The 15,176-nt window shown below is 42.3% G+C and overlaps 1 protein-coding gene across 2 annotated transcripts; it reads left to right on the forward strand.

The window, feature by feature from the left end:
- The first annotated feature begins 5,616 nt into the window (after window positions 1-5,616).
- slc1a3a (solute carrier family 1 member 3a) lies at window positions 5,617-14,304 on the forward strand. 2 transcript variants are annotated; one of them, XM_048242787.1, is made up of 10 exons: window positions 5,617-5,743; window positions 6,445-6,692; window positions 6,954-7,091; window positions 10,076-10,280; window positions 10,572-10,614; window positions 10,906-11,177; window positions 11,597-11,830; window positions 11,923-12,117; window positions 12,305-12,439; window positions 13,120-14,304. In XM_048242787.1, the coding sequence occupies exons 2-10, from the start codon at window positions 6,512-6,514 to the stop codon at window positions 13,319-13,321; spliced, it is 1,605 nt and encodes a 534-aa protein (XP_048098744.1). In that variant the 5' UTR covers window positions 5,617-5,743; window positions 6,445-6,511; the 3' UTR covers window positions 13,322-14,304. The 2 variants fall into 2 exon arrangements, with proteins under 2 accessions (XP_048098744.1, XP_048098745.1); XM_048242788.1 differs by lacking the exons at window positions 5,617-5,743; window positions 6,445-6,692; window positions 6,954-7,091; window positions 10,076-10,280 and adding an exon at window positions 10,294-10,463.
- The last annotated feature ends 872 nt before the right edge of the window (window positions 14,305-15,176 follow it).

A 15,176-nucleotide genomic window follows, 5' to 3' on the forward strand; every position in this document is an offset into this window, starting at 1 on the left:
TTTATTTACTCAACAAAGATTTTGCCTTTCACCTTGAGTTCCAGTGGCTTTTCCAAGTCATTGATTTGATTTATCTGGAGGTTGATTTATGTCACATGAACATTTCATGGTCTCCCTGTTTTGCTGGAGACCTTCAAGCCTATGATGCTTCCCAGATTTCACATGGTGTACAATAATCACAAGCTGTCCCTTCTGAAAACAGTGTCCTGTTCACAGATCTGTGTAGGTCCAAAAATAAGGGTCGTCAGAGGTGAGTGATCCCAATAAGTTAAGACACACGTCTGGGTCTTCTACCAGAGAATCTATGTTTCCCAGGAGATCTAAACAAAGGTTTTCCAGCAAGCCCAGGCAGAAATGCCAGTCCTCGCACAGGTCTGGGCCTCCCAGGACAGTCAACCACAAGGATCCAAACATGTCCAGCGACAGTGGCCAATCCTCAAATAACTCCTCCATGATTGGTTCAAACCAGAGATATACACCTTGTGCTCCTTGTTATTCATTAATTTTCAGAAAGCTTTTCACGCGGTGCATGCTTGGAGTGGAGCTGTTACTGTCGGTTGGACAGGTGTGTCTAAGTGCTTATGCTGGCCATCTGCTTCCTCTGCTGGGGTTAAACCCTTTACCCAGGTACTTTGCAGAGGATTACAGAGCATGGCAGTTTTCTCATCCCTCTTGAATGCAATAACTGTAGCCTACCCGATGTAATTTCAATATTATTTTAATAAATACATATTACATAAGAATGATAAGTCTTTCAATAGTATAAAATACACCACATTACATGCACCTTGGATGTTTTCTGACATTCACAATAACCAACACTGCTGATACTTACTCTAAATATATTTCAAGAAATGTATTGAGTTATGAACAGTGGTCATCAGTTATATTAAATACTGTAGGCGCAAACCAGATGAATAGATGAATCTTCGTTTCCGTCTGAAAACAGCAAAACAGCTATCAACTCAAAGCTCAAGAAACATTAAGAGAATACAGGATGTCGCATTGAAAGGCCCCCTGAGAGAGGTCGAAGGAGAACATTCTGGAAAGTTATCTCAAGGGTTCAGCATTTCAGCATGGAAGGTCAAACTGCAGAGGCGCTTTGGGACATTGAGCAAGAGCTCCTAATCTGACATTGAAGCTATAATCATGTGTCTTGTGCATTTGTCAAGAGTCACTATCATAAAGTTCTAATCAAGACAGAAGCCTCATCCTTTACATTTTCCCCTCACCGTTGGCACATGCAGTAGCGCAGATCAGCTGGAATGGTGCTTTTTACAGGGGCCACTAGGTGGCGTTCAATGTAGAAATTGGTCCATATGTGGCTTTGCCAGAGAATACTTTCTGAGCTCCACTTTTAAACAACAAACATAGGCTAAACCACACAAACACAGAGCATATTTTATTTATATTCTATATATGAATAATGTGACATAACTGGGTTTTTTACTGTATTGTTTTTACTGTATAAAGGCCCTATTACTACTCTTTTGATTTGAAAAACAAGTTTGCAAAGTGAACTCCAAAGCATGTAGTGATGATTCAAATGCCCATTCCTTTGTCTACAGCAGCATCAGCAGCAGGAGGAAACAGCATAGCTTATGCCACTGATGAAAACACTTCCACATCCGAGTAAGCACTCTGTGTGTCCCTGCCCTGGGGTCACAGACGGTGCCAAACCACTAAATGAACCCTGAGATGACATTATCCCTCTCTTTGGATACCAATGCCCTGAGAAACAAGAGACACTCTCTCTTCAAAACAATCATTGTTTGAACTGTGATTTTTTTTCTGTATCACTTTCAAAAGATTATTACTTTTGATGGCGTCTTATGTGTATAGCATGTATCAAGCAGCCAGTTCAAACTAAAGTATCAGGGATCATTCACATTTCCTTCTTTCCAAAGGAGCGTAACCTAAAACACTTGCTAACAAAGGCTGTTGTTTGGATGATGAGGCTTTCCCTTGGCGCCAGTCAGGGCAAACAGTTTACCTCAAAGCGACTGCTGGGTTTTTTTAATGCGAAAAGATGACATTTTTGACGTAATCAAGACAGATTCATGGCTTATTCTGTTTACTGTCTGAAGTCTACCAAGATTGCTTCCTTCTCTGTGCTTGAGTGAAGTTGCTCCTGACACATTTGGGGCGCCCCTGCAGGGTCGGGGCAGACTAGCCGAGGGCCCTTGAGTGGATCCAGTGGGGCCTATTGAGATGTGAGAACAAGCAGCTTGCCTTGTCCCCAGCATGGCCCGAAACAACAGGTACGGCAACATGGAGGGCTTTGTTTGAAGTTTGATCCATGGGAAACCTTGGGCACAATGATTTGGGGGGACAATGTGGGCACAGTGCTGTCCGTCCCAAGGGTGGCACCGTCGAGCACGGATCCCGTAGCCTGCCCCAAATTAAGTCCCTTGGGTATGGCCCCTCCCTGGTCTTACCTATGTTGGTTGCCTGAGATAACCCAACAATGAGGTGTAGACTTACATGCGGCAATCGAGGGCAGGGTGTTCTGCAGTTCATGAGAGTTGGAGAGCCTGCAACTACTGTATCCTTCAGTAAAACACGGGACATTCTGTTGTATGCGGTGGGCGGGCAATTATCATTGAAGTTAAGCAGGCTTGTAATCATGGTGGTAACTCTAGATGTTTTTCTACCATTTTTAAGCTATATTTTGGGGCTTGGCAAGATAGTAAAGATTAGACAGGAAATGAGTGGGAGAGTGACGGGGAGTGGTCTCGGGAAATTACCTCAGGCCGGATTCGAACCTTTATCCCCATGGGCACTATAGACCCAAGTGTGGTATGGGATACCGATGCTACCTCTTCCCTCTCCCTCGCTTGTTTAGTTCTGAGGGACTCTTGTTTTGTTTTTCTTTCTCATGTGTAATTCATCCCGGGCATTCAGGGTGCTGATAGTGCCGCTTACACACACCTGTTTGTTTTTTTCCAGCCACTGTTTCCAGGCACTCCCCCAACAAGGTTTGCCCTCTGAAGGGAGCTACAAAGACTGACTGGAGAAAAGGACATAGACAATGTGTTCAGTACTTATACTGAATCATTCGTCTCCATGAGTGGATTCAACAATTACTCCACACCTGGAGCTCAGTCTGTGGTCAAGCTGACGTAAATGAACAGATTGTGCAATATTACACAGGACTGGACAATACAAAATTATGACTTCTACAAACTGATTGTCTTAATGGATTATTTATCGAAGTGTGCTTTGACTCTTCAATTCATCAAAAGGCTGTGTTTGTAGCTTTAAAGACCAAAAAGCCAATATATATATATCCTAAAAATGTGAGTGAATGCTTTTTTTGACCACAGATATGAAATAGGCATTCCCCAGGAGACAATGAAGGGCAGAATGTGTTATAATTTATGGTTTGAAGTTTCCGCCTGTGATCAGCGTCACCAAACCTTTGCCAAGCCTGTTGAAACTGCGGTAGGGTGTATAGAGGTCTTCCAGCTCCACATTCCATCTCTAATCTATTCCACAGATACTACTGAAGATCCACGAGAGAGAGTACAGAAGAGGACGTCATGCTCGCTGGAGAACAATGCTTTCAATGACAGCATGTAAAGTGAAAAGGCAAATGCTCCGGAAAAACTGTGTCTTTGAAACCACTCTGAAGGCCAAGACCAGATCCCTTCTCACTACAGAGTGACTTCAGGTCCTCCCCTGCGCAGGAACACATTATTGAAACGTGGTCAAACGTTTGAGTTATTCGCTGGACTGTCCGTACAAAATCAAGAAACATGAGCTGCCTGTAAATGTGTAAATGTAACACATTTGTGTTTTTCGCTGGACTGTACGTACAATCAAGAAACATGAGCTGCCTCCCTCCTCCCACACCGTCCTCTCCACTTCTCTCTCTTGATTTCCAAGGGTTGCATCACACCTTTATGACGACTCATGGAAAGAGGCCCGGGCGAAGTAGAGCGTGGCCAACAGGTGCTGCTGGTGAATACGGCCACAGAGCAATGAGCCTGACCCCGAGAGGCTGAGGATTGGAACCTCAGGACTGTGCTTTCGCATAACAGACACAACAGAAGATCTATTCACATGTCTGCTGATAGCAGCGTTAATTCCCTTTGTGGCACTGTTAGTACACAAAACAAAGATCTTGGAGTCATTTTTCTCAACAAGTCTCTAATGTGCAAGTCAGTCACACTTCGAAAGCATTGTCAATGTTCTTTCCCATCAGCCAGTGTTAGTTACATAATGGGTAAACAGTTATTTTCTTGGCTCTTTTCTCACTTTTGTACCCGTCTGTGTGTATTCAGGGGGTTGCACGAGCTTTGTAAACAGTGCAATCTCCTGGGAGTCTTTTCTACACCACGCTGTGGGTACTGTACCATCAGCTGCTTGCATTCCAACAGCACCTCACTTGCACCTGTGCGGACCTGTCAGGGTCCAGGGACCACCTTCAACATTATAATACCAGTGGTTTTCGCATGTAAAAGACGTCAGCCCAGGCTGGTATTGAATTCCCCAAATCTCAGCATTAGCTAATCCATTTGTAAAGTAATATGATGTGGCCTACCATTCCCATGGCAGTTGCACCCTATACTGTTTGGGAGAGAGTGCTCATCAGTGCTATGTGTCCACAAACTGACACACGGTTTCTGTGTAACCTGACTTACATGTCCCGGTCATCAGCACAGAGTCAGACAGTTTAACTTGCTGTGCCTGCAAAAGCAAGGCTATCTCTAATAAGAATATATGATTTATTAACATAAGGAATACATTACAGCAGTAAACATTTTTAGCTTTGAAATACTGACAATGGCTTTTGTCAGCAGCCAAGATGATTGCTCACACAGTCAAACTGTTTTACCACATTCTTATTGGCTACTGGCTAATGGATACTTCTGCATAAATATAAACCATTTCTCGTGGAAACCTATTACTGTTGATAGCATGGATGTCTGAATAGTTACATGCACTATTGTTATGTCATTCAATGACTCATTTATGATATTTTAAAAAAGATCATCTGACAGAGACAACTGTGTTCAATATGTTTACCACTTTTAAAGTTAGTTCAGAGGCACTGAGTAGGAGCAGACTGTGTTGTATGGCAGGCTACAAACCACACCACACAAAGTGAGCTGATGTGGGCTGTTTATTTCGTTATCTCTTTCCATGAATTTAACTGGACAGAGCCTTCCACTGCTGAAAGTAGGTGAAAAGCACACATTACTTTGGTGGGTAAATATTTACTTTCAGACTGCTTATAGTACTTGAAAACCGGGTCATAATGACTTGGAAACAACAAATTAAGATGAGGCCTATAATGACCAACGTTAAGTATCTCATCCAGTGACCATGTGTGCAACATAAGTGTGAGAGGAGAAAGGGAGGGGAAAAAAAGACTTTGATCTGTTTGCCAATTCATTATTCTTTGACATACTTTAACTGGAGGGAAGACCCACAAGCAATTCTACTTCTGAACGAGAGAGAGAGGGGGAGAGGGAGAGAGAGGAAAGTCTCCTCTTTTCCCCTCCCTTTCTAGGGTCGAGCTGGCAGTCCCATGCACCGCCTCCGCCCCCCACTCCCCTCTATTATTGGCTCTTTGATTCTCCACTCGCCTCAGTCCCTCCTCTCCTCTTCTCTCCTCTGGAGTTGGCGCCTCACTTACTCTCTTACACACACACACACACACATAGCTGCTCAGGGCTGATATTGCTCAAGATATTCCATTTCATTCTTCAACCAAGACTGAAAAACGTCTCCTGAGGTAAATGCACTCTTTCATTCCTTAAACTCCCCCCTTTTTATTCAAAATATGATCACTACCAAGATAGTTTTACTGTTTTGACTTAGTCTGGAGAACAATGTGCTTATCATTGACACCATGTGAGGCTGTTTTCCTTTTGTGGCTCGTGGAGTGCAGAGAGTTTGGTCATGCTTTGCTTGGCTTTCCTCCTTGGCTTAGCTCATACGAACTCTGTGTTTACGGCGACAGAAGCTGAGCACGCGTCCAGTAGTTACATAACTACACTTATTTACATTTGCCATCAACTGAATTTATCCTCATGTGTGATTTTTTCACCATGTGGTCAATGTCCCCAAGATGTCATTTGGGGAAGTCGATTGGAGGGAACTAACTGTTCTTTGTCGTGTGTGTGTGTTTCAACTTCCTAATCGGCAATCATTTGTAAAACTTAATTTTATGAATGAGTTCTTTTATGCATGCTTGATGGCTCTTGGAATGCACTCCCTCTGAGATGTGGCACCGAGACCCAGCCAGCTGATGGCTGAGGGGATAACTTAACAGATGTTTTGTGACATGGCAATCCAGGACATCAACACCACAGGAAGAAGAAGCAGCTTTCTTTAAAGCCCCATTTTCTTTATTTTGTGGCTATTGAGGTCCACCTACTAACCAGTTCATTAAGCTGAAAGATGAGCTCACTTCAGGAAACGTTCCTCCCACAGGGCTAGAGGAATCCATTTCCATAAGAGAGCAAAAAAATCCAGCGACAGGTCTCTGGCATCTGGAAGCATGACTCAGAGTAACAAGGAGAATCCGCTACCGAGGAATCGGGTGCAGCAAATCCGGCAGGGCATACAGAGCCGCTCAATGAAGGCCAGGAAGAAAGTGGAAAATATCTCCAAGGAGGACGTAAAGGGCTTTTTCTACAAAAATGCCTTTGTCATTCTCACCGTCATTGCAGTCATTTTAGGTAAGAACTTGTAACATGTAATATTCCCCCACTCACTGCCATATGCATATGCCAAAAATATGTTGCGACAAAATAACTACTTTATAATTAGTAAATTGCCAGTTTTTGGTAAAGATGTCTCGGTGTGCAGTTAAGGGTGCTTTGCAGAGCACCTTTCAAGAAAAAGCACTTTACTTCTTGATGGACTTGGTATTATTTGTGATCTTTTCATTCTGTGAGTTAATGGAAATTGATGTGCACTATTTTGTGTCTGTTGTGTAGGGATCGCATTGGGCTTTGCCTTGCGTCCCTATAAGATGTCATACCGGGACGTGCAATATTTCTCTTTTCCTGGTGAGCTGCTCATGCGCATGCTGCAGATGCTGGTGCTTCCACTCCTGGTCTCCAGTTTAATTACAGGTAGGTGAAGCCAAGGCTACACATCAGCCACATTCGATTGCATGGTGATAAAACAACTCCCGGAGCAATATGTTTCATATTTCATATTCACTCCACAACCATTGCACATCTGCTATAGGATTAGTGGGGCACAAACAATTTGAACAAAAATCATAAATACACTGTAATACTATAAATTCAGAGTATCCCATTTTATGTAGGCCTATGTTGACCTTTCATTGGGTTATGGTAAGGTGTTGCGGGAAAATGGCCTTGACTGAATGACCTAGTAATCTTTAGCATAGTTTCAGGCTCTGCCCCTATTTGTTTATTCATTGTTTTGGGAATGTGCCATGCACCTTTGAGGACAAGGCAGTGATTAGACTGTGTGTGCCCAGTAGACATTTTATTTTTGATACTCTCTCAGATGGCAAATATCTAATGGCAGCATTGTTGTTTGGGAACCAGTGTAAAAGAAAGCCTTCTCTGTTAACGTATTATATGGGAGAAACATTTTGTTTCTCATTAAAACAGGTATTTTGGGAAATATCTAAAAAAAACATTCATTGAAAGCCCACGACTGAACAAGTTTTGAGTGATATTCTTTTTACATTATAGTAATATCTTGTCACATTTTATTTGTTTAATTTTAGTAGACTAATCACAAGAACGCAAAACTAAATATAATGTTACTTTTCAGAAAACATTCAGTTAAAGCACCACAAACGATTTTTCCCACAAGGTCAGCATGAAAGTAAGACCTGGGTTGCATTAGCAGCAACACTTGAGCAGCGCAGTCCAGAAACACTACACCTTATTTAGATAATGCGCAGATGTCTCTTTGATATGAGAGTGGAGGGGGGGGGTTGGTCTCTTCAGGAAACATGAGTCTTGAATCCAGATGCATGGAGCACAGATGGATAGAACAGCAAGTGATGCAGGGCAGGGGAAATGACCTGTGTGCCACAGGAGGAGTCCAGTGTGCACCGCTCCTGTGTGGTCAGTCCTCAGTAAGCTCCTCTTCAAAGCTAGAGATTGGTGCGGGGGGGGCACGGGGGGTCTGAGGGGGGTCAGAGGGCACTACAGCCGTGGAGAGGTATGGACAGAGGACACAAAAGCCTCATTCACCAGCCACTGAAAGCAGTCATTTCTATTGTAGATTCCCTGAAGCTCTCTCTCTCTCTCTCTCTCTCTCTCTGTCTTGCTCTGTAATAGCATTTCACAGTTATAAAGCTTTTCCTGCCGCTGAGAAAGAAGGAATAGGTAAACATGAAAGGCAGAGCCAATTAACCAGTTAATGCAATTAAGAGGAATGTGTCTCAAAACAGAGCCCAAACCCACGGAGTATGAACTGTCTGCTTTCAGCAGCAACACCTTTACTTTGGAAGGCATTTACACATCTGATGCGCTAGTTTGTATTGAAAGCCTTTGTTTATCAGTTGTCTTACAGCTTTCACATGTGTCTCTAAAGTACTTTGCTTACAATGGTGTAACTTTACCTCACACATCACAGTGAATGTATAGCATGGCCCATCAATTAAAAGTACAGACTACAATTGTGCAGGACATTGTGTTATATTTTAACCAAGAACAAAAGGAAACACGCCAGGGAGGTGGCTCACCCCTCCCCCTTCAGTATTCCAAGAGAAACTCCATACAGGGTTTCATTTCATTTCATTTTTGTTTGGGGGACAGACTGCCCCCACTTTGTTCGTTTCCAGTTTTCGTAGCCCAGGTTGCCTACAGAGGACAGAGGCCGTTTTTTTTTACAGTGACAGAATAGTCACCTAGCGGATTGTGAGTTAGATTGTGATATATGATTGTTAGATAGGATTGTGAGTGAGATGTGAATGTGACAAAAAAATAGCATGGGCATGAAATTGCATATGATCACTAAATGTGCCTTTAATGTCTAAAAAATGTGCAATAAGTTGTGATATCCTCACAGCACTGCTTTTAGAGTATTCCAAGTTAAGGGAAAACTTCTGCTTTTATTGTACATGCACCATCTTAGTGATTCCTTAGAACACAAAAGGCTTCCGTAATGGCAATTGCTATTTATTAGTTCTGTCCAGAAGTTGAGAACAACTTTGAAGTGGCACAACCTTATGTGTGGGCCGGCACTGCATTTTCACTTTTGTGTGACACTTTGTTCCTGCAACAGCTCCCTGAATAAGAAAGTCATTTGTCCGAAAGGATAAGCCTTCGGCTGCAGTGCTCCTTGTTTCCAGGGCGATGAGGGTAATTATTGTGTCAGGGGGGCGAACATGACTAGTCAACAAGTTTCCCAGGCCTGACAAAAAGGAAGAGGAAGGATAGCAAAGAAAGAGAAAGGTCCAGGGCCATGAGATCAGTGTGTGCGGGGGTAAAAGAGGAGGAGGCCCAAGGCCACGGAGAGGGCATGTAGTTCACTATCAAAAGAACACATACATCTCACCGACACAAAAAGTGCTTTTGCTTGGACAGCAGCTGAAAAGCAATAATAATGTGGAATGGCGGCTGACAGTTTAAAAAAAAACAAAAAAAACCAGACGTTTCATTTTACTGCCCCATGAGGATCTATTGTTTTTTCAGGGCTTCTGCTCCTATTCTCTGAGGTTTTCTTTTCTTGTGCTTCTTGTGCTTCTAGCTTAGTGTCTCTCATTTATTGCTATACCACATTCTTTGGTTCACCTATATATTCTGAAGGGTGAAAGCTTGTGAATTTTGTTGAAAACTGCATTCTGTGCAGAGCATATTGATGTATTCAATTCAACCCACAATAGGCAGTAGGCTATGCCCCTGACCATTGTAGTTTTCTATTTGATCTACTTATGCAGGAATCTCATATCTCTCTGTACAATCTCTGTAAACCCAGAGAAGTCCCCTCAGCCCTTCTGCCTCACGGGCTGCACAATTTAATTTTGACAGAGCTCCAGCGCTCAACTGTTTAAAATCATTGCTTAAGAGCCCAAAATCACAGCCAAATACAGTATCACTGACTGTTTTCCTCCGCTGAACTCCAGGGATGGCTGCTCTGGACAGCCGAGCGTCTGGCAAGATGGGCATCCGCGCGGTGGTCTACTACACGACCACCACCATCATCGCGGTCTTCATTGGCATCGTCATGGTCCTCATAATCCACCCGGGCAAAGGTGGCAAGGATGAATTCACCAAGCAAGAAAAGATCGAGCAAGTCAGCCCGGCCGACGCCTTCCTGGACCTCATCAGGTATTCTCACGGTGGGCAGGGGGAGTGGTGAGGTTGGTTGCACTGGAGGGGGCTATGAGAAAATACGGACTGTGTGTCTCTCTGGTTCTTCCACAGCACATTGCCATGTTACTCTGTCCAAACTAGATTTGGCCCAGAGCTCTGATCTGTGACTGCAACAGCACCCTAGAACAGTCCATGAGGGTAACATTCATTAACAGTTTACTGACTAACCAAGAAAAGCCGTTTGTTGCAGTGTTGTCATTAGTCTTTTACCGGAATAATTTTACTTTTCTGTTTATTCTTTTACAGAAACATGTTCCCACCGAATATTGTGCAAGCATGCACACACCAGGTAATACTGCTAGGGTTGCTTATCTTCTCCCAAAGTAAATCTTGTCTTTGTAAAAATATTATCTTCAAAGTACTGAGGCTGATGAGGCATGAGCTTCATGTGCAGGACTTCAGTTACTGTGTGTACACAAGTGTCTCTTGTACCTAACAGTTCATAACATTTGAAGAACCATTCAGTTCTTGTTTATCTTGCATACACTGTTGTACATAATTTCCATCAGTATTTCACTAAGTAATTATTCATCGTCATGCAATCCTCACACCATTGTCATGGTCTCTCCTTCATTCATAGTTCAAGACCACGTATGGGAAGCGAGTGGTGCATGTGAAGATCACAGTAAATGACTCCATTTTCAACCTGACTAATGGCTCTCACGAAATCACTCGGGAGGAGGTGATCCCTGTCCTAGGGACGGTGAACAGCATCAATGCCCTGGGACTGGTGGTATTCTCCATGTGTTTTGGCCTCATCATTGGGAGCATGAAGGAGCAGGGACAGCCTCTAAAAGACTTCTTTGACTGCCTCAACGAGGCCATCATGAGACTGGTTGCCATCATTATGTGGTAAGAGCTTGGAAATGGCTTAAAAGTATGAGAAATCTAGTAATTTCCAATTTGGTGGTGTCCCACTCTATTAAACTGAAGTGTTTTCATGCTCAGGATTGAACTGAAGTGTTTTCATGCTTAGGATTGTAAGAAAGTCAGTCAAGCCACATGTTACAGCCACACCACTTGAGGGAAAAACAAAACTTATCTTTGAGAAAATATTTCCCACATTGGAGGTCCATAATCCTCCCAATTTGAGAATATCATAACTGCATTTTCTCAGGAAGACATTTGTTTTTGATTAGTGATATTTTGTTCATGCATAGTTCTTTTTACAGTATGGTGAGTGAATACCTATCTAGAGCTGTCTACAAAGTCACAGGAAAAAGTGGAGCCGAAAAGTGGAACAGTTCTGATGAGTGTGTGTTTCTTGACAGGTATGCTCCAGTGGGTATCATGTTCCTGATTGCTGGGAAGATTGTGGAGATGGACGACATCACACAGATGGGCAGCCAGTTGGCCATGTACACGGTGACCGTCATAATTGGCCTGCTTATTCACGCCATCGTGGTGCTGCCCACGCTCTACTTCATTGTCACGCGGAAGAACCCCTTCGTGTTCATCGGCGGTCTGCTGCAGGCACTCATCACGGCCCTTGGCACGTCGTCCAGGTGAGAGACGCCATCTCACCAGAGTGTTTGTGCTGCGAGGTCTCTGTTTTACGGTGTGTTTCTCACTGCTCTTAATTACTGCTACTCAACAGTTCTGCCACGCTGCCTATCACTTTCAAGTGTCTTGAAGAAAACAACAAAGTCGACAAGCGGGTGACGCGCTTCGTGTTGCCGGTCGGGGCCACCATCAACATGGACGGCACAGCTTTATACGAGGCTCTGGCCGCCATCTTCATTGCCCAGGTCAACAATATGGATTTGAACTTTGGCCAGATTCTCACCATCAGGTGCAGTGCCTCTTGATTTCAGAAGTAATTCCAGAAGATTGTGGAAATATTGAACTTAATTTAAGTGCATTCCAGGATCTTTTCACCCGTGTAAATGACTTCATGTGTATATGTGTAATATACATGTAATACAAGAAGATCCCAGCTGATTAGTGAGAAAAGTGTATTTTCTTTCCCTCTGGAACAGCATTACAGCCACAGCCGCTAGTATTGGTGCAGCTGGAATCCCTCAGGCTGGTCTGGTCACCATGGTGATTGTGCTGACCTCTGTAGGACTACCCACTGATGACATCACCCTGATCATCGCTGTGGACTGGTTTCTGTAAGTTCAGTTAATTGTGTCCTCTGCTTGGTATTTCCTAAAGTATAACCCTATAACATAGGCTCGTTGACACCCGACCCTTCTCAATTGGAAGTGGATCTGGAAAAGGTTAATTGATTTACGACTTCCAGCAAGGGCATTACTAGCAGAGAAATTAAACTTAAATTGGTGCATTAAACTCTTACCAAATTGTCTCAGAAGTGTAGCTGTAAACAAAGGTTTAAAATGCAGTTGTTTACTCAATTCCAAAGAAATACACGTCCATGCCAGATTAGCAATTGTATTTGCATGCCCGATTTTTAGGGACATTGGAAATGGGTTTCAATAGCCTCTTGGCCAGACGGACCTGCAGAGCAAATCCCAAATTTACCAAAAGTTCGTATGGGTATTCCCAGGCTACATATAACAAGCACTAGTGTATAGTATTGAATAACTGCAGTTCAGTATCTAAGTGTTAGGTTGTTATATTCTTATATTTTGTCAGCAATATTCATTCAACCTTGTAAGTTTTATAAAGAAATAGGTTACAAGAGATAAGGAAATATAGACTAGTAAAACTGTAAACTATTTTCTAGTCAGTTATTAATATTGCACAAATATCACAAGTAATTAGGCCAGCTAATAGGGTATCTATTTTCATCCTCCAAATCATCTCATTCCCCTCTGATTTTGCCACACAGTGACCGACTGCGGACCACCACTAATGTGCTTGGAGACTCCATTGGAGCAGGCATTGTGGAGCACCTATCCCGACATGAGTTGGAAGTTAAGGATGCGGAGGTGGGCAACTCAGTGGTGGAGGAGAGGCAACGGATGGAGGAGACAAACAAGCTCATCCCTGACTATGACAACAAGGCACCTGATAGTGAAACCAATATGTAGAGCAGCTTCATGCAGTTTGTGGGTGTCATTTTTCTACAGGAGAATGGTGTACAAATCGGGGATGTTTCCCTAATGGTCTGAGTAATAATGGAACTTGACTTTTTAAGGTAAAACAAAGCTGAGGTTTAAGCTAGTGTCAAACAAAACAGGCCCAGGCCTGTGTACAGTTTTTAACCATTCAATCATGGATATATTTTTTTTTGAATGTCCAATTAGATTTTTTTCCAGAATTACAAGCATAAATGCTGTGATGGTAGCTTTACATTCTGTGTGTTTTTTTGTAACTTTGTTTTTCTGTGGGTCTGTTTTTACGTTTTTTTCTATTGTCAACTGAAAACATTGGTGCATTACTTTTGGGAGGGAGTAACTGCAACTGTTATGTCGGTTATGAACCCTGGGCAGCAAATTTAGAGTGCTGCAACCACGGGGAATAGAACAGTTAATACCAAATTGCCAAATTACAACAATTGTTTTTACCTAGATTTAATCTTTATAATTATAGTTAGCCTAAGTGGAACTGTACAAAACTGTTCAAACTCTTATGGTTATAATGTTGTGATAGAATTATGTGAGTATAACATAGAAATAAAACAGATTGTGAGAAACAGTGAATTTTCTAAGGGCAAAGAAGGCACAACACCAAACCGGATATGTGCATTTCTGACGTCAAGCTGCATGGATTCCATACCACGCTGAGGCATCTAAGACAGCTTAAAATACATCTGATTGTATGTGACTTGTCAGTGATGGCTTTTTACATTTATTCTAGGAAGCTAACAAACTGTTTTTGTTAAATGTGATAACCTGTAGGTACTGAGTAAGGGAGAGAGAAAAGATGTGGACATTTGCTTTCCACTTACAATAAACCTGATGTGAACCACAGTGGTTCGGATGATTTAAAGTCTACCTGCATACCTCTTTCACATTTGGTGAAGAGGTGTTTTTGAAATTGTACAGCAAATAAAAGCCCCTCTTTTACAGTTTCCCCCCTTGTCTTCAGTTTGATGTAATGTATGCAATCCTTTAGACAACCATGCACTGGAACTATCTATTAGTGTTGAATATTTAAATGTTATTGCATGAAAAAAATATATAATCAGATCATCCCTGTATTTTTTGAATTCACATGCAATAAGTTGGGTTAAGTGATACACACATTACACACACACATACAAAAAAATACAAATCTTGAAAAATGGGCTGTCACCAGCCAAATCTGAGCTACTTCTTTCACAGTTTCGTTGTGATAAAGACTGATGTTTAAAAAAACAAACAAACAAAAACATGAAATTAAACATAATTCTTGAAATAAATGGGAATTTACAACTGTCCCCAAGTCATGATTCATTACGTTTACATAAAACACCACTTTAAAACAGGCCCTCTCACAGCCCTACATTAATGCCATAGATGGAGCGTGATGGGTCTGACAAATCGCCCATTAGTTCCTATTAGGTATTTTCAAAAATGCATTTTATTCCAGAATAAAACATATCCTGAGATGGCACAATAGGTGTTTCTCATAGTTCAAGATTGATTCAAGAATAAGAACAATTTGTTTTCCAAGATTTTTTAGGTGTAGGTTTCTGGTAGAAATGTCCCTCACAAGTCATATGCTTATAGGTATAGGCCTAAGTACGACAAATATATATATATAAAAATCAACAAGACATTATACTATTCTATTGGATTGAAGTCCTGCATACAGTGCGTGTTCTAGCCATAGACAGTAAAAGAAAGGTTCTAGCACGAATGTGTGCTTACAATGTAGCCTACGTTCTAGCTCAATTGTCGACCATCCCACGTCGCAATGTTTTGGTTTGTAAGTATTACATCCAGGAGGGGGAGCCACAGA

This window comes from Alosa alosa, chromosome 5 (genome assembly GCF_017589495.1).
Source record: "Alosa alosa isolate M-15738 ecotype Scorff River chromosome 5, AALO_Geno_1.1, whole genome shotgun sequence".
Taxonomy (NCBI): Eukaryota; Metazoa; Chordata; class Actinopteri; order Clupeiformes; family Clupeidae; genus Alosa; species Alosa alosa.